The sequence below is a fragment of the Hylaeus volcanicus genome, chromosome 3 (assembly GCF_026283585.1).
Source record: "Hylaeus volcanicus isolate JK05 chromosome 3, UHH_iyHylVolc1.0_haploid, whole genome shotgun sequence".
In the NCBI taxonomy this organism is placed as follows: domain Eukaryota; kingdom Metazoa; phylum Arthropoda; class Insecta; order Hymenoptera; family Colletidae; genus Hylaeus; species Hylaeus volcanicus.
In genome coordinates, this window is record NC_071978.1 from 12,801,663 (window position 1) to 12,822,107 (window position 20,445).

Genomic DNA, 20,445 nt, shown 5'->3' on the forward strand with positions numbered 1-20,445 from the left:
CATAAAGCAAGTAAGAGTACGACAAAGGTATAAACAACGAAGAAAAGTCTACGGGGAATAATGAAACTCGGAAAAAAGGGAACGAAACGTGGCGTTCTTGAGGGCTATTTACTCGCGCACGTTCATCTGGGCGTTCGACAGGGTTTCTCAACCCTTTTCTGGCTCGACGCTTTCGTGATCGCGGGTCGTTGGCGACATAACGGAATACTGAATATAGATTAACGGCAGGCGATGTTCTAAAAGAAGGTACACCGAGGTGAAGTATGCAATAAAATAGAATAATACATCGGATAAAATGAAACACGATATGGATTATATATTATTCAACGCGTTATCGGCTATTACAGCATTTACTAAATGAGACGAAGCTGTTCTAGCCTATTTAAAAAATTGATTACACCCTGCCAAGGTAACTGCCCTTGCACTCTCATCGGCTCGTGACCTTCGAGTATTACAACGAGCCCAACAGGGAAGTCCCGATGAGAATCCTTGCACGAGGTGCACACGCGCGTGCAAATTGCACGCGGGAGTTTGCATAAACACGTAGGGAAGTAGGGGTAGGAGGACGCGGGAGGGGTGTGTTGTACCGCACGATCACCGTGAACGAGACGAGATACGGTCCCGGTCAAAAGCGAAATCAAATAGAACGTTGCGCCATTAAAAGTCGAATGAAACGCCGAGAGGGGTTATGATCGCGCGTTTTAATCGGCGCACAAATGACGCAGGTATGCGCAACCCGACCCCAAATTCTACATACGCTTCTGTAAACTTATCGACCACGCCGCGTCGCGTTTGCCAGGAGACAGCTGCACTTTTCCGCTCACGGGGGGAATACGGTTTGCGCGGAAAATCGCGGATAAACCATCCTCCCCTCTGTCGCCCCCCAACGCCATGGATCCTCGCGATTTTTATAGGGGAGAATATAAAGCTGCGTGTATTTTTCCACCCCTCCATTTTTATTACAACCCGAAGCAGTCGTCGGGCAGATATTCCTCGACGGATAATACTGTTGCGCGTTACGCGTGGGCGTTGCTGGATGCGCAAAAATGGGGGATGAACAAAAATTCGCGTTGATTCGGTTAACGTGGACAATACTATACCCTTGAGGATCCAAAGTGCAAGATTTTCGCCATAGATTGCATCGGGAACGTTGTCAACGATGTAAGCTTAAAAAGAAGTGTAAGGTTCGCGGATCTATTTGCAGGGACTAATATTTAAAATTTAAAGGGGGAGAGCGTTCAAACTTTAGTGTCAGTGACATGCGTTGGAACAATGCAGTAATTGTAAAAACAAGTCCAAAGTTCATGGATCAACTTGGAGAGAAAATATTTAAAATTTACAGAGAGAGGTTGTTCAAACTTTGACACAGCCTCAGTCAAATGCGTTGAAAACAATGCAGAAAACGACCTAATATTTAACATTCACAGGAGGAGATTATTCAAACTTTGACACAGCCGCAGTAAAATGCGTTGAAAACAATGCAGTCGTTTTAAAAAGAAGTCGAAAGTACACGGACCAAGTTGGACGACCTACTTTGAGATAGCCTCGGGCAAATATGTAAAAAATAGAATAGAAAATTGTAACTAAATGGCTAGGAGATCCAGGAGCTGTGAACTTGGAGATACAGTAGACCCCAGCGAGTAGGTGGTTGCCGAAGGAGCTAATTGAAGTAGCGAACACGAAACATTCGACGTTCACGTTAAGCCATCCACAGTGTGTCAAAGCTGTAATTCGGAAATTAACGCGAGATTAGACGTGGCTTTTCGCGAAAGTCCCCTTTGAAGTCTAAATCCTCGCGTTATGAAACTCTCTGGCGCGGATCGCATTAAAAGAAAACTGGATTTCTGTTGCGGACCGCTGGCATTTTCGGTCTGCCCGGGGGTAGGAGGCTAGATCGTGAAATTCCACAGGTAACCGACAATATTTTTAGCTCCCAGCGGCAGACGATGGCTCATTATTGATCGAGCCGATCGAAGTAACGTCTTGAACTCGACGTGCACGACAGGGAACAGATATCGAATAGTAATGTCATCGGCAGTCGTGTCTAGCGCAAAAATAACGTTATTGATGAAGAAGCCGATGATTAAGAGAGTCTTCCAAGTTATTAATCGACAATCATAGATGGGACAACGTTGCGAGTGCATTGAGAGCTGAAAAGACTGACTCTGAATATTTGAGAAATATCATTTCCAAGGATTTCACTTCTGACGTCCTCATCGAACGATTATGTAAAGTTGCAAGATGCGAGCAAGCAAAGAATGTTCGACACTGTCCACATTCCACATTCTTTGCAGAACCTTCTCAGCTCAGGTAAAATGGGGAACGATATTGGAGGATCTCAAAGGATCAATTCAAATGTGAACTCTAAGCTGAAGCATTCGTTCATCGAATGGAAGTTACGCAAAGATTCTTTGGGAAAATTCATCTGCAGTAGTCTTTGGTAAAACTATCTTCGTGCACGTTCCTGTATTATGTCATCATATTAACTATAGCGAATGCAATTTTTTTAGCGGAGTTATCGAGAGATGTTCGAATTGAATCTCATCGATCGACATTGTTCTCAATCGAGGTGGTCGAATCTACTGAAAGATTCCAATTGGTATGTAACGCGTAGGATGAAATTCTCTCGCCTGAAGTCCCTTTCACAGAACCACAGACCACGGGACGCAGATGTCCTCTGGCTCACAAAATAGATTTGCCGCGCTTCAGACATTCCGATTACAAGACGAGGGAATTTTCGATCAGGGGAAAAAACATCTGCCGGACCTGGGAATTCAAGCTGGATTTTTAAAAATAATCGACAGAGACAAATTTCATTGGATCGATACGATATAACTATAATCGAAGAAAATAATTCTGCAAATTTAGCAAAATTTCCTTATCTATAAGCTGATTTAATACTTTATACAGTGCAAATGAAACAAAATTAATTTATGAAACGTTCGAGAATACATAAGACTTGGTTCCATTTGTTCTGTGGAGTATACTAATATCAAAAACACGAACCACAAATTACCTCTACCTCGAAAAGAATTTATCAATCTCCAAACGTGGGCAAACATTCCGAAAGCCCAGGTAACATCGATCTGTCTGAATTTCAAACTCTCGTTCCCGGACTCGTCAAAATTCACGACCAGCGAAATTCGGGATATCAAACACAGAAGTCTACGCTTTTGAAGGTACGCTAGGTAAATTCATTTATTTGTCCATAAGGGTTGCTAAGTAATCATCGTTTCGAGTTTGTTCTGCGCGTTCAAAGTATCGAGTCCCAGGACGCGCATTACCAGCGGCCCTGTCGACTGCTGCGGCCCGATGTTACTCGCCGAAGAGACTTTGGTTTTGTCAACGAGCGTCTACCTACTATTTCTCTAGATTTTATATTTTTTTTCACTCAAAACTGGCAGACGTGCGTCGCTTTTGGAAGAGGACGCCTCGTTACAGGCACGTCTAAAATTGCGGAAAAGGAAAGAGGGACGCAAAAATTGGAAGTAAAACGTTGAAATCTTCAAAATTTCGCGTGCAGAGATTACTGCACTGTTTAGTGATTCGAAGAAGTGGCTTCGGTGTTAAAAGTATTGCTGCACGACAAAAGTCTATAAGAAAGTTTTGATCACCTGGATAGGCAATTCAACGTGGATGTATTCATACATTAAAATTCGAACTCTGTAAGTTACATACTTTTTACATTAACACGTTGGTCGTCACGTCACCCAAAAAATGGCTGACAGAACTTTCCACTTAGGAGCTAAAATATTTAATTCCAAAGGTGAGACAATAATAAAAATAAATCTGGGTAAGTTTCGTGAATTTTACGCCGTTAAAAAATTAAATACTACGACAAATGTTAAATTATTTAATCTTCAATAATTTCGAGACAAAATCGTAGAAATTTTCACGGGTTTCAGCTTGACAGCCAACGTGTTAAAAGATCCTAAATACTGACTTGTTTCCATATGAATTGTCGGTTTTGATTGTACATCGAATGAGCAATGAAGAACACGGACGGAACGTTGAGAAAAATTGCTGAGAAAAGTCAGAAATGACCAATGGACGCTAAGATTGGTAGTGATTTTTTTGCGAGGCACGTAACTGTAACAGGAACCGTTCGACGAGGCATTAACAGCTCCGCGAAGCCATAGAAGCAAGTATTCACGCGTGAGGAATAGTGGATAGCGCAATACGAGCGGAACACGACCTATCTCACAAAGTTAACCACAATAATCGCGTCGCATAATATCTAACCTAATATGTGACAGCTATGAGCACAATGATGAACGTACCGATGCATGCGCATTCATCACGGAGACGGGCATCGAATTCTCGCTTAATCCTTGAATCGATAATAATCGTAATGGTAACGTGCTACCCCTTGAGAACACCGTGTTTATTTATGTATTTAAATTTGGTATTTGCACAAAATATATAAAGGTCGTAAAACATCTCTTTTTATATGAGAGACTTTTCATAGCGAAGGATTGAGTAAGTCGATCTTTGGGAATTTTTAACGTGGAAACTATGCAGGCTAAAGTACCAAAAATTTTACCAAATATACTTCAAAGTGTGCATAATTGAGCATTAAAATTTAAACTTTGAAGATTACTTACTTCTCAAGTTAAAAAATTCGAAAAATCAATCTGTCTTCCCTGAGCGTAACCGAACAATAAACTCTTCAACGGTGGCATTTCGATCGAATTTCGCCTGAACGAGTAGCAATAATCTCTTTTCCACAGTTTCGCGAAAATGGATGGACAGCGTTCGTCACTTTTTAATCAACCCTTCGCCGCACTTCACAGAAATATAAACCCGCATAAAATATGCAAGGTGCAGCGTGACGCACGTTCCACGGCAATCTCGCGGGCTCCTAATTATACAGCTCATTTACAGACAACACAGTATTCAATATTCACGCGGGTGAAGCCGGGAATTGTGTCATCAAATCGCTGAATACTAATTTCGTGTGTGACTACCTGGTCAATAATTAATATCTTTACCTTTACAACGTTCCAAATACTGCGCGTTTATCTGTACTGATGGTTTGACATTATTAAAATGCCTCGACCATGGCACTCCGTTCTTACTCAATTTGTGTTTCGCTCCATGTGATAGGTCTGCAAAGGTCCCTCGTGCATTTACATAAATATCGCGAGGAGATATCGCGGCCGATCGTGATGTAATCTGTTCAGGTGATCGTCGATCTTCGTTGGAGAAACGCAAAGGGAATTGTTTAATTCTGTTCAGTGTCCATGATTTAAATTTATTGTTTGGATATTGTGAAATACTTGCAAGTGGTGTGTTGACTATTAAATCACCGATTCATTAAGTGTCGCATAGTTGATAGGCACGCGACACTTATCGAACAAATTTCAAGGAAGATTGAAGACGAGTATCTATTGGACCTTCTTAAAGTTAACTAACAAAGAGTTCTGTATTGCAAGTTTAGTCTAAATTTGAAACTTGCACGCCTGTGCTCAATTAACGAGTCAATACTCTACATACCAAGTTACTCGAGGCTTCTAAAAAAGATTGTAGGATTCGTAAGAAAGCCTCTTTTGAAATGGCCCCAAAAAGCGTTCTCTGTGGTTCCGGCAAAAAATAACGCCCTTCCTTCATCGGTGGCATAAACCCAGCCTTTAGTATGTCTCAGCAGATGCAAAGAACCGTGCTCGCCAGTGGAGCAGACGCGCGGAGGTAACCGAGCGGCAAGTTTTAACGCAGTCTTCCCTTTTTCTTGACGCGAGCAGTAGTAAAGTTGACTCGACTAGAACGAGTTAAATTACGCCGATCTTTTATTGCGGCACATTTATACGTCGGGGCGCGGCGAAGCTGGAAAACTCCCGGGGCGGTGCCCAGGCTATATTCCAAGCTCGTTCCAAGTACAGATACGAGATTGTAAACAAAAATGGGATCTTGCTCACCTGCGCTCTTGGTGCGCGATCATTTCTGGTGTTAATCGAGCGATGAAAATTCTTTTCGCAGTGGATTGGTTGAAAGTACGACCTAAAAGGTTTACTTAGAAGTCGTGGAAGATAAGTTGAGGAAAATTGGTACTGTAAGCTCTTTTACGACAGGCATAAACTGAGTCTAGTCAGGTTCAGCGAGGCCTGAGGAGTTCGTGTTATGCTCGTGGACTCGTGAACTCTCGGCTAATCGTGTATGCGATCAACCTTGGTGTCTCTTTTTAGATTTAGATCTGGAGGGCAGTGGATCGGTCTTTTCTTGAGAGATCGAGGATCAACGCTTGCAGCACTGCAATGATCATATCGAAACGAGCGTCTCGACTGGTCTCCAGTGGTGCCTGGGGGTTTATTCTTCTCGCGTGCCAACGGTACATCTCGACATGGAATCGTATATACATTCCAAATTTCACAATTCTGTGGTAGCTTACTGTTAACACACCAAGCAGAACAGAGTCCAAGATACATACAGACTTCTGTATCCGATTGTTTGTATAAAAATGTCAAGAAACGCGAAGAGTAGAGGGAATACTAAATCTCCCACCCAGAAATGCATCCGTTGCGTTACTCCCAGGCTTGGTAAGTAACGTTTCATGTCCCCTCAAGAAATTAATAAACCCATCCGCGTCAGTGGCACGTCCGTCGCTTCATCCAACGCGTTCGCAACTGTGATCGAACTGATGCCGTCACTCTCACCGAAGAGCGCTCCCGCGTGTAGGAAGAAGGCGAATAAACGTCGCGAGAGGTTGAGGGACAGAGTAGGTGGGAAAGAGGTAGACCGTTTGGCAGCATAACCAGGGAAGAGGATCGAGGTTGCAACGTGGACGAGATGGAAACGAGGATAAAACGTAGCCACGTTCGAGGGTGAAACGCTGGCCAAGGGGTAGGGAAGCAGAAGGTGGTGGAAATGCGCGGGGCGGGCGGTCGATTTGACATGGGGCTCCATATAATCAACCAGCTGCCGTATTTATGGTCGAGAGCCACCCTCTACCCCCTCTTCTATACTTGGTGTGTACCCATTCCTCATTCCTGCGTCCTGCTCGACACACAGGGCTATTAAATTTGGAAACTCTATACTCACCGCTGTATGCCCGCCATGGCCGTGGTGATACGTGCATGCAACGCTCGGCGCCGCTGCCTCAAACCTACTGCGTTTTATAAGCGCATCAAAGTTAATGGCGGAGTCGCTCCCTGCACGGTTCTGTCTAAAACGCATCCCCTGTTCCGCGTTTGTCCCACCTCTCGCGCCGCAGGAAACACCATCGGCCCACGACAGGGTTTTAATACGCTGCACAAGATGGTTTCGACGGTTCAAAACGGTGGGAAAAGCTCGTGTAAACATGCCTCTAAATCATGGCGGCGCTGGAACGGTTCCAAGAATCGCTATTCCAGAGGTGTCTGACGATTATTTGTCACCTTTCCAGCAGAACGCTGGGGGATGGGGACCCGTGTTTTATCGCGTACCCTTGGGGCATCCGGAGAAAGTCGTCGCTGTCATTTGGGTCAAGTTTTATGGTACTTTCCTGACTGGTGGATGCGACGAAGGAGAGACATCGTGATAGGACGAATTTACTCCGATGACACTGGCCTTTCTGGTTACAAAATCGTGGATATACAAGGTATGAATGTTTGTATGTATAGTTGTATATATAGTTAAATATTTTTACTCTCTATATATATCGAAGAGATTTGTCTAAATTAAATGATAGATTTGATGCTCCCAAATAAATATTCATTATAAACATACTTATGTGAAAAGTTTGTCCGTGTTAATATTTATCATGAAACATTTATTTGGAAACATCAAACTCATCATTTAAATTAGACGAATTTCTTTAATAGACTTAAAGGGTACTTTATGTTACCTTATGAGGCTGTGTGTATGTTTGAGATTGTTTGGCTTTATATCTTGAGGAATCGTTTATCAGAAAACCATGTAGTACACTATACTCTAATACACAGGAATGACAACGTTACTTTCTTTTCAATTTTGAATGTGTTTATTTATGTACGTTGGTCACTGCTTTTTTAGATTAGTTGGTTTTATGTCTTAAGGAGTGGTTTGTCAAAAAACCATGTATTACACTAGCTTCTAATACACAGGAATAACAACGTTACTTTCTTTTTAATTTTGTACGTGTTTATGTGTTATGTTACGTTAGTCACTGCTTGCGTTACTTCTCACTGAATCGTCGCAGTTTTGAGAGCGCACCTTGTTCCTTTCTGCAATAAGCAGGCCCGACCCAATTCCAGGCACTTTGCGTTCTCATACTCGACTACGCGACACTCGCGATAGACATCGACCTTGTCACTTTGCGCCATGGCGTAATGGTTCAACGTTCCAATTGCAGTGAATGACGAAAGCGTCTCGTGGCATTGCCCGCAGCGTCCATAATCGAGTCAGACTGCCGGTTTTTGGTACGCGTTTGTACGCACGGGCGCACTGTTAATCGATTATGTGCAATTATTTACAATATCCAGCAAATTCAATATTAATCAAAGGGCTGACGACTGCCATTTCGTATTCTCGTTAATCGTAAATTCAGCCGAACCCCCTACATAGCCCTACATTACCATCAACTGAAAATTTCATACCTCCGCCGATGATAGGATTACTTTGCCACGTCCCCCCCCCCCCGATAATGCACTAGACGAACGAACAAGGCAACAACATTCCGGACACAAATATCGTTGATGGAATAAAAATTTCCATCGACGTTTATAACGAAAGACCCATATTTAATCAAGGAAATTGCAGCATTAGAATGTTCGCGTCGGCGATGGCGGATTAAAATCCAAAAGTCGATTTCTCGTACGCGCACACGTTTGTTGATTTAATACCGTCGATTCGAATTTCATCCTGGACGAAAGTAAACAACGAAGCTCGATTGGAATATCTGTAAACATTCAGCAGCCATAATGTATCAATCAATCCAGGCCTGCCAGTTCCGGGAGGCACGGTGGAAATTCTGGCTGACTCGACAGTGGATATTTGCTGGAAATTTGTTGATAATGATTCATAAGCGAAAGTCTTTTGATTTCCCGTTTTCTGAGCGTGTTTGGTACAGTTCTATGTCGGATAAAATAAAAATGAGATGTTTGACAAGAAATAATTTCCATTATAACGTCACTTCGCAAACTAGATTGACGTTAGACGGAACGACAGTCGATGCAAGCTTCGAAACACGCGAGGAAATACGATTATTTAAATCGTAGAAACAATAGGAAACACGGTAGGTGGTTACAAGGGACGAAGCTCAAAGTGACAGAGTACATGACTGGTAAACGATGTGCTCGCGCGGCCACTTGTGGCGCATAGAGAGCGAGCACGTGTGCGAGTGCAGGAGTCGTGTGTTGCATTCTATAGTTAGAAATGGGGTGAAGAGTGCGATTACACGAATCATGACTATGTAGAGGCCAAAAGCGCGCTGGCTTGCCAAGCAACAGTGTGTATTCTCCCTCCTCTTCAACCCCTGTCTGTATCTCTGGCTAGTCGTTCCCATTCACGCGCCTCTCGGCGACTGAATTTTTTCCTTATTCGAGCGTGAAAAACGTACGGGGATGAAACTGAAGACAATTTATCGCCACCCCCGCGACGAGCTATGGCGGTCTACACGATTCGAACACATAAATTAACGCGACCGTTAAACGAATTACGGGAAGAGTGGCTTTCAGCGCGAGATTAATTCTATGCAAAAGTAATTTCGTTGCAGGAAAAACCCGATGACGCGTGATATTTTTTAATGAGGCGCCGTTACCGGCGATGAAATTAGGTTTGCAAGTGGAAAAGGAACGGAATCGAACTAGATGCAGGGAAAATCTTAAAAGAAGAATTTTAATTTTCTTCGAATGGAACTCTGTATTTTTGAAATCTCGTTCATTCGATCGTTGGGTTAATTGAATTTTTCGATACTTCTGGAGAGGGTGCATATCTTTGAAGGTTAATCGAATTGTTAAATAAATATTTATCCATTATTCGTCACTTGAAAAGTTCGTTCAGATAAGAATGTTGCACCCTCTCTGATTGCATTCCTTTTGCCTTCCACGCTCTTCTAATCGAATTTCCCATCGACTTCGAGGAACTATTCGTCGGGGATGGATATTTCGAAAGCATCGAACCTCTCGTGTATCTATAGCTTAACCCCGTCCGCCGGTAACGTGACACTTATCGCATCGTGGAGAACATCGTTTACACGCCTCCGCGAGAGGCTAGACGACGAACAAGAGGATGAAAGCTGCTTGAGCCGCTGAAGGAGTCGTGTGAAACAACGCGACTACCAAGCGAAATTGATTCACCTGCTACGATCACCGTCTTCGTTAAGTTCAAAACGTCAGGGATGTTCTTGGTTTATGTTAATTATTGCGAGACGCGGGGAAAATTCAGAGCAACTCTGCAACGTCTAAAAATCTAGCTTCACGGTAAGGGTAGGTACATTACGAGGGTGAATACTTTTTAAAGAAGAAGTTCGAATATTCTTAAATAGGTCAAGTGGAAATAAACATAGAACAGTCAATGAAAGTATTGCAAACATTTTGGTCCTCCTTAAACTATCTTTTTATTGCAATACTCTCTTCGATACCAAAATTACTCGACTGATATCGATCGATGAAAAATAACCCGACTCAATCAGAGATGTGGAAAACACAAATTGTAATCCGTTAAGTTCGTTAGTTTAATTGGTACACGTCTGCTCTGAGCCGTGCGTAGCTGTTTGTCGCGCAGACACGTAGGCTTCTCTAGGCGATTAGGATTCGATCTAATCCCCACGTAAGTCCCTTTTGTGACAGAGCGTACGCGAGAAAGGTTGAGTTCGTAGCGCCGAAAGGTCGCGGTTGATACCGCCCCAGCTATAAATTAAAGAAAGAGAGATTGCCGCACGTGAGAGCGACTTTCTGCGGAACGGGAGACATCGAGATTATCAGATACGGTAACAACGCCGCGGGTAAGAAGATTTAGAAAGTACTACGCGGACAATGCATAATTATTTCGATGAAAGTTCGGGGACGTCGCTCCAGAAACGGACCTCATTGCGTCGAGGATAATCGAAGCGACCATTTCTTCGAAGAATTCCAGGCATTTCGTTCTCTGCTGAACAGACAAAAGTCAGCAAACTTTGAGATCGATTGAAGACTTTAAACTCGTGCTTTGTGTAATTTATTATATTTATCGAAAAAGGGATTATATATTCGTTATTTAGGTGACTCTAAATTAATAAATACTCTGGTAAAATGATGAGTGACCGATGAATCAAATCTAATCGAATAATTAGCAAATCCATCGCTGATGTTTCTTTTTCTATTACGTCAATTTCTAGGAATTTTCTCGCGATGCAAGAAGCCGAACAGCGCAAAGTCCGTTGGAAGCAAAGTTTGTAATCAAACGATACGACACGAAGTGGCGCAAGGTGAATTCCACAACAGCGAGGTACGCGAATTGGCTTTAAGAAACTAATTATTTTCACAGTGCGGGTAACTCGAGTATGGCGAAACTGATTTGCGTATCTTTTGTCTTTTAAGCTACTTCCAAGCGTAATTCCAGGATCTGCAGGCAAAATGTGATCTCAGCAGATTACGTCTATGGTTGCGAGCTCTTTGAAAGTATCGTGTAGGGGATTCCGGTTTTAACGTCACGCGAAACCCTTATTTCTGGGTTTATCGCGGTTTCGAATTCAAACGAATTCTTCTGGGAAGCTTTATTAACACTAGGTTTACGAAAAATAAAAATTAATAAGTGAAATCGATTTACTGAAATTAATTAGGAGGGTTATTGTTAGACAAAAATAAACTTGTATATATGCTTGTCTTTTTATATGGATAAAAGTCAGCACAAGAGGTTGACGAAAAATATACACGGTTACTATAAAACTTTGTGAACATAGTAATGGATCAAAATGTCCACGTTCTGTAAAACCTAATGTTGATGACATTTGGGTAAAATGACTTTGGTAGACGACAGTGTAAAATATTCTATCAAAAAGGGACATCTAAACATCTTTCACGTCTAATCGCGATCACGTTTACTTTCCTAAAGCCCCTTTACTAATTATCGACGCGATCCTGGATCGTACAAGGACGCCAATTTTCGTTGGAAAAACTCGATGGATGTTTAAACTGAAATCTCGAATAAAATGGCCTCTCGAAAATGGTATCTTCCGTTCCGATAAGGAGCTTTAATTAAAAATGTTAATTCGTTATAATTGAAAACGACGAAAGCAGCGGGTGGATTGCCTCGAAAACGGCGGAGGTATTATTGGAATATTTTTCGTTTGGACGGCGAAATCGTCCTGTGCAACGGACATAATATCGCGAGAAAGAACGCCACAATCAAATATAATATAAAATCACTCGAATAATTGATCCCGATTTAATACGTTGCATTAACGGAATTGTAAATTTCAGCTTTGTGAGAGAGCCGCGCTGCGGCATGGGAGCCAAAGGGTTAAATCGTAATTAGCGGATGGCAAAACCGGACAGATATACGAATAGAATTCTAACGAGTCGCAATCCCATAAAAGCGGGGATCCGTCGCGAAACGCGATTTTCCCCTCGGTGTAAAAGAGCTCTGAACGCTTTTTATTTAAATTATTGCCCGGAATCAAAGGAGCCGAGGAGAGTTTTTAATATCGGACACCTCGAAATGGCGCGCGAGCTACTTTTATCTCGCTGAAATAACGCGAATCGAACGCGACCCTGGCCACCTGGCAAACGGCGTGTTAATAATGAATTTGGGTGCCCGACGCTATCGAGAAAAGTGGAAAAGATTTTTCCCAGCGGCTAAGAGTGGATGGAGTAACTAGTGAATTATTATTATTATTATTATTATTTAATGAAAGGAAACGACGAGAATTAGGATGAAGCTTCACTGTACACGAATGATAGTAAAGATGTTCGATCATCTAAAGAATGTATAATTACAGGATCTGTTTGAACATCTTTATTTTTCGAGAAACTATACGTCCATGGCAATTGTAGTTGTAAAAAGAGATCGAAAAGTTCTTTACTATTTTGCAATGCGAAGCTTCGTTACCCAGATACGAGCGATTAAAGTTTGCCAATGTAGGTCGTGGAGCGCGCTATGTTGACGCTAGTCAGCTAATCCCGCGTCTGCGCAGACGTTCAACACGCGCGGAACTTCAATTCCTCGTATCTCGATAAGGAAGTCTCAGATTGTAAAATGGTAAAGGACTTTTTGATTCGTTTTAGGACGAGCAATCGATCTACCAAAGAGTTTCCAGATTTTTTTCAACAACGCAGTGGTGAATAAGGCACCTTTTCGATACAAACAAACAAAAATTTTCAGAAACCTTGCCTATAAACAAGGCAAACGACAGATGTTCGGTCAGGAGGATCCAGAAGCTGTCCGATCGAAGTAAGTCGATCCAAGGCGAAAAGAGAGCTTAGCACCGCGAGCGGTGAGAGCGAGAGGTTCAATCAAACCGTCATTTGTAATCAATTAAAAGCCAATAAACCCGGCGCTGATTGGACTGCCATGCACCGGGAGTACGCCGCGAAAACCGGGACAATAATAGCAGGTCATTAACAGCGGCATAGGGTTTATTTCTATGGGAACACGTCGCCTGGTGGCTCCGACGCTGTTGTTGACGCTGGAACTCAGCTGGGCGGGATCGGTTCGCCAACTTCCGAGCCTCTCTGACCCCTCGCTGGGAAAAGGATCACCCAGCGTTCTCCCGCGTTCGCGCTAGACGTGTAATGGCGCTTTGTACAGTTTCGAGAGCTCGTTGACCTCGTCTCGACTCCTCGAGGAATCGTGAGAGCACCCTTGGGATCGATTGAAAATTACGCCGCGCGTAAATCGAGGACGGAGGCACACTCTCGCCTCCTCCCTCCTACCCCTCCGCCGCCTATCGCCGAAAGAGGAAGGAAGAAAAAACAAGCGCGCACGCCAAGGGTGTTTGGATTTCAATTACGTAGGCTGGAAAACGGACGAGGTTCACTCGTTATGGCAACGAGCTACTCGATGAGGATTTCTTTTTTCTTTTTTTTTTTCCACGAGCCCTCGCGGATTCGAGTTTACCGCCCGAAAATACATTCGCCGTGGTAATTGCGTGGAAGCGGGTCGATCGACATATTCTACGCCTTAACATCCCCTGTTCCTGGCGCGCAATTAATTCGTTTACCCGCAATTAAGAGCGATCTGACGCCGATCGAGACACTCCACGTTCCTCTGGTTGAGTAAGGCATCCATGTCGAGCAGATTTCGCTGAGAAAATTCTAGGTAGGGTAAATCGAGGCTGCGACTGTGATGTACCACGAGAGTTCCGAGGATTACGACACCACCCCTCGGACGGGAGGACCATGAGCAGGGCTACTAGAGGCCGCGATTATATCATAATAACTAGCCTACTCGTTGCTGTACTATCCATTGAGAACTGATACTTCAAACTTGGTCCCTCTCTAGTCTCCACTGGTAAGGGTAGTTTCTCTTGTTTCTTACCGTTGGAGCTCAGTACAACAATAGGGGTTAAACCTGGGGACTAGTTGCGAACAGGATCTATACAGTCGCAAGCAATGTTACATCGCAATTAACAGGTAACAGTAGGTAGGTGTGCTACGGTGGTCCCATTGTTGGTGCACTGAATGCAGAGGAAGAGCTAGGGACGTGAGATAGGGTGGAAATGAGACACGGAGGTTTTCGAGGTATGCACAATGCCGGAATGCATTACTTTATCTGTCATTGTCAATCTTTGTGGAAACAGAATAAACTACGAAAAGATGACGAAAAGATAATCGATATCATCGACATCAAAATAAATGAAAAAAAAAAAGCTGACAAAAATAATACATTACGAGAATCGTTTGGTTAAAATTATGAATACTGTCTGTATGGTTATGATACCGCATAAACGGAACTAAATTATGAACCGTTAAATATTAATGAAAGGTAAACGCGAAAGACCAGCGAGTATAAATAACAGGAGGGGGTTGAAAACAACGCGCAAAAGTGCATAGATAGATAAACCAAGAACAGTTCAATTTGTTACAGGCGCGAAAAATTTCAACGCGACGCGAATAAAAAAGTGATAATCGTAGATTACTCGACGATATCATAAATCAACTTATCTTGATGAGCCGTGGAAGTATGAATTTTTAGGATATTGTTCAAACATTGCGCCGTTCAAAAATATACCCGCACGAATGCGTTACTACCCATTCGTCGACAAAGTTTACGTAAAATAACGATAAATTTTGCGTTTCGAGGCAGCCAATCATCTGGAAAAATATAGCGTGCTGAAATACACAAGGTACACTGTCGAGTTAGAGTACCTTTCGTTTTTCAAACAAACGAACATTTACTCGTACATAAATATTTCATTAAGAATACTGTTTTGATATGTTAATTTATATCGTGACACGACTCAGGTACAATTTGATTTGAAAATTGGAATTCCGTTTAGACTGAGCCATTTTTATTGTTGGAGGTTTGCAAAAAAAAATCAGGACCGAACGTAAATGAAAAAAAAAAGTAATAGTTATCGAAACAGTAGTACCATTGAAAGGATCAAACGCAAAAGCTGGAACAACCCTTCGTTCGAGGACCCTTGCGATATGGAAGCCTCGTAACAGGTGGTATTACAATCGAGAAGAAGGTTAATCCACGAAAAGCCAAATAAAACATGGGATATATATTTTGTTTATAGGAGGCTTTGCTTTCGAGCAAATCAATTTGCAAAATGTCAAAATACATTTGTTAGTTTTATATCCAAGTATCGGATTCATTTTTAGAATCTGTTTCTAGGAGTAAATACATTTAAACTTGCAAGTTTCGATCGTATTTATGAAAAGTTGTGATATAAAATTCGTCAAAAGCGCACGATGTAAAAATTAATTAGCACGAATGAAATTTTCACGATGAAAAGCGCCCCCATTCAGCCGTGTAATAGGGTAAAAAAGATTCAAGTCTTCTGTACAAATGGTCTTACATTACAGACTAAAAGAAACTGTAGTATTTCTACCTGAAACGTTTACATAACGGTTGCTTGGATATTACTCCGAGTTAATTTACATTTTAATTATAAAATGTCCACTTGCAGGTAGGTGCACTCTTATAAAATTCTTTGGAAACGAGGGCATGAATATTTTAAATGTGGTCTTGAAAAACATTCAGAGAGGTACAGAAGCTTTTAAAACAACCCTTGGAGCAACCCTAGCGAAGACTCGGCAAGAAATCCGTCACACACGTGCCCTTAAAAGCAGGTTGCATCGATAACACCGGAGGCATCATCGGTTATCGATTCCGAAATATCAATAACGCACACCTTCGTTCTCCATTCTTCCCCTTCTCGTGCTGTCACTACAACCCCTTTACCACCCCGTCGTGCCGCAGATTCTCGTCCTTCATGTTTCTCTGTTTGCCTGCACAGAGAGCTATCTCTCCCGCGGGCGAGAATGAACAGCCGCCATTTCGCGGCACCGTCGAGGGGGGGTTGAAAACGTGTGCGTGCCAGGGTTGAACGAGTGCAACGGAGACGCGACTGTACGGGGGATGGTTGAAGCTCGCCGGGGTAGCGAGGAGGGACGAGATACCAGGGGATTTAAACGCCAAATTCAGAACTACGCCACCCTTCTCTGCTTCCTTCCTGCTCCCTTCTTTATCGCCGCCTTTATCTGTTTCACTACCCTCCCGCCGTTTCATCCCTCCCACGTTCGCTGAACCCCCGTCCGTCGAGGTTCTCTCGCTCTGGCAGTGAGTTTTACGTCACTCGATATATGCACGCGAGTTTATGCCGGAGAGCCGGTAATTCCGGCAGTTTCACGTGAACCAGGCAACACCGAAGGGTGAAAGGGTGACGGGAGGAAGGGGGTGTGCGAGAGAGAAAAGACGAGGGTGCCCGGATGAAAGAGACGTACCGCGTCCGGGAGAGAGATGTCTGCCTTAGGAATTTCAGAAGCGCGTTACCTCGCGAGAGAGCGTAACTCCGTGGCCGTTTCGAAGGAAATTTAAGTTTCATGGGATCGAGCGCGAGCGACTGTGCCCCAGCTTCTGTGTAAACGGTCGTTCGTATGCATCCGAAACGAGCAGACGGATGTGCGACGTGCGGGTACAACGCGGAGAGGGATGTTCGCGCTCGTCAACCTGGCGGACAGGCAGACCCAAGTTGCGGCGGTTATTAAAAATGACTATCGTCTGGGCCCGGGTCCCCGTGAAAAATGCGGCTGCTCCTATTTAAATAACGTCTCCGCGAGCGCTGTCTGCCCCGGGAACTCAAGAAAATAACCGAAAAAAGCGGACCAGGGAGAGAAAACCAGGAAAACGAACTCGGAGGAAAAAATGAAATTGCGTGTCTTCCTTTTTTTTTTTTTTTTTTTTTAAGAGAAGACGTATTTCCGTCGAGCAGAAGGGCGAAAGCTAGGAGATGTGTAACATATTTTTTTTTTTATGATGATGTCCTGGAGGTGACTGGTTTCAAAGTAGTCGAACAGTTATACCAATTTGAAAGTACCAATGTACCTATCCTGCAACGTTTCTTCGACTACAATTTGAGTTAATACGAGAGTGTACCACTTGATTGTTCAATAATTTCAGTACTAAACTCTGGTAACAAATACAGAGTATGTTTCTCTGATTCCCAATATTCGCCGCTACTTACACGCAGTAAAACTCGTCGAACGATCAAACGTGTTTCTTACATGGAAACTCGACGAGAACCCGGCGGTATCAATTGTGAAGAAACGAAGTGGATTTACGAACTATCAAAGCTCTCCAACGCGAAGATTTATCGAGAGTTACATACGTTTTTATTTTCGTTTCCAGCGAACAATCACTTCTATCTTTGCGCAATGGACCCATAGGGTCTGGTTGAAAAGCAGATAAATTGGTATTTATCGGACGATGAGATATTTTCGGAGTGATTAAATCCTTATCTAAAATAAATCGAATTCTTACATTTTCAAGCGCTTCTAAAGACACTCAAATGAATCCCCGAACCTTCCAACGCACTCACACTTCCTGCCCAGGAATTCATCAAGAACCAAACTCTGCCACCTACCAGAATCTAAATGGGCTCTTTAGCGATCAAAGCAACCTTCTAGAATCCCCCGCTCTAATTTCTCCTTGAAAAACGACTGAATCTCTTTATTCTTGCTAAGGCAAAATGACCGAATAAAACCTGCACAGGTTTTTTTTTCGGGAATGGTGAAGTTTCAACGCAAAACGGAATCCAGCGTTCCCCGAGCACTTATCTCGGCAGTGATTACACCAGGCACGAACATGAGCAGAAACGGAAAAGGCGAAACAAAACAAAACAAACGGGGATTGTCACGTACGGGTGTGAGCGAACCGCTCGCTAATAAAACTTTCAATTCCGTTTCGGCCAGCCGAACACGATAATTTCCATGTAAGCACCCGCGGAAGCGTTTCCCTCGCGACTGGATGCTTGTTACACGCAAACGAGATGAAAGAACTCGTAGACAAGAAAGAAGGCGCAGGGCGAAAGAAAAGCGTCAGGAAGCTGATGAGCTCGCTGAAGCTATGGGTGGCAACTGGGTGGAATCGTAACGGAACTTTTAATTTCATTTACCTGACGTACACGACGGGAGACGCGATCACCCCAAGCGGGTTTTTTTTTGTCCCATGGATCCTCCTCGTCTGCGTTTCTCGAGTGCTCCTCCTCAATTGCACGAGCACACGTGCTATTTGCTATTTGCTCAGACGCGCATCCGAACGAACAAGGGCGCAACAGACGGGCCAAGTGTTTCCGCGTCAATGTAATTGCCTTCACTTCCTTGTTCCGTAGACGTGTTTCTCCGCTTCGAGGTTTTTTTCAAGCGAGCAACACGATTCTTCACCGCGAATCCTCACTCGTTCACGGCGCGGTGAATAAGCATGCAACCAGCGTCAACCCGCGCCATCCTTCGGACGGGAGAGGCTAATTACTGTACGGAGAAGTTGGCGCGTCGATGTTTCCTCGGGCTTATTATTTCTCTGGCTCGATACGAGGGGTTCGATCGAAGGGAACGATCAGAGATAAGCTGCGGAGGATTTTCAATTTTTGTTTGGTTTGAGGATTGATTCTGAATACGTTTTAAGGTAGTTGTTTGGAGGTAGTTGCATTCGAAAATATAATTGAACATGTGTGATCTTACACACGGTCTATTAGGTTTACAAATTGCGAGAAAAGTGCCACAGGATCTTCCCTGCGACTTACAAACGGGACTCAATGGCACTCCTCGCGCGTAGACATTAGAATCACTTCCACTTTCTGACGATTCTACTTTTGGCTTACATTCTCCGCCCTTCTGTGCTAATTCCATGCCTTTGGTCTCGGTGTCCTCGCGCATCTCAGCGGTATTTCCCCCCCATGTATTAATTATGCAGCGTTCCGTGGACTAATTCAAGACTAGAAGATACCGTCGTCTCTAAAAGCGAGCAGCCGTTTTTCCGCGCAAGGTCGTATGAAGATTACAACAACGGAGAGCGGGAGAATAACGGCTCGTCAGATGCAAAATAGCCGGGCTTCCGCGCTATGCACCTGTAATTTAGACTTTACGACCGCCATAACCGGGACTGTCTCTGCTTTTGGTAATGTGTCCCGACACCGAGCACGTCCCCTTCTGGTCCCTCTCCTCCCTACCCACTGTCGCTTCAGTTATCGTCGTCAGTGTACGTTTCTATTTGCGCGCAGCTGATTTTATTGTTCAACGGAGAGGGTTGTTGCGCGCGCGGCCGTTAGACACACCGAGGATCGAGTTTCGCATAGCGAGATCCGCTCGAAAGCACGCGAAAAAGCGGCCAGAACATCGTCCAACCTCGAGAATGTTTGGACGGTAGGAGGGGAGCCATGTTTCAACGAAAGAACTACCTCCAGCGTCGAGCTACACGTTCATCTGGCGCTTATCTGATAACGTCCGCAGCCGTGAGACGTGCTGCGCGAAAAATACATTGAAAATTCTATCCTGTTCTCCTTTTGCGCTGACCTGGATCGATGGGAATGGTCGTGACCTGCAGTTTACGGAGGATTTTTATAACCAATTTAATCGCGAGGTTCATTGGGATACTCTTGGAGCGATACAAGGAATTCGAGAGATGGATTGTGGTTAGAGGAGTAATTCTGATTTTAGCCAGGGGGTTGGGAAACAGAATTGAACTTTATTAGAGGATATAGTGTATTTTCATCTTGGAATTGTACTGTTATGGGATGACACATAGACAACAACTAGCAGGCCTTGACACGGTTTCATTATCCCATCCGTTCAAAGGACAGTGATAGCCGACAAAACTAGAAGTCGCGCCACATCAGTGCATCGTCACCATCCCTGATGCGTCAAACCTCCCCTATCTCTTTCAAAACGTTATCACTGCAGAAGATATATATACCCCGAAGACCCACCAAAACTCTGTACGTGATCGTGAACCAATACAATAAAAAAGTAGTTAAGTGGTTAAGTGACATTCCAATCATTTATTCCATCTCCCGAAGCCGCGGCTTAATATACTACTTAAATGGAAAACGATGACGACTCTGTACATGTG

General features: G+C 43.6%; 2 protein-coding genes across 3 annotated transcripts in view; one reads left to right on the plus strand and one right to left on the minus strand.

Moving 5' to 3' along the window:
* LOC128873503 (tudor domain-containing protein 15) overlaps window positions 1-20,445 on the minus strand; it is a 232,036-nt gene that overhangs the window by 137,732 nt on the left and 73,859 nt on the right. The gene's annotated exons all lie outside the window — the stretch shown is intronic.
* LOC128873507 (uncharacterized) overlaps window positions 7,448-20,445 on the plus strand; it is an 85,273-nt gene continuing 72,275 nt past the window's right edge. The window contains exon 1 of the mRNA XM_054117128.1: window positions 7,448-7,573. Within this exon, the coding sequence (XP_053973103.1) occupies window positions 7,489-7,573 (85 nt within the window). The 5' untranslated portion in view covers window positions 7,448-7,488. The remainder of the gene's footprint in view (window positions 7,574-20,445) is intronic.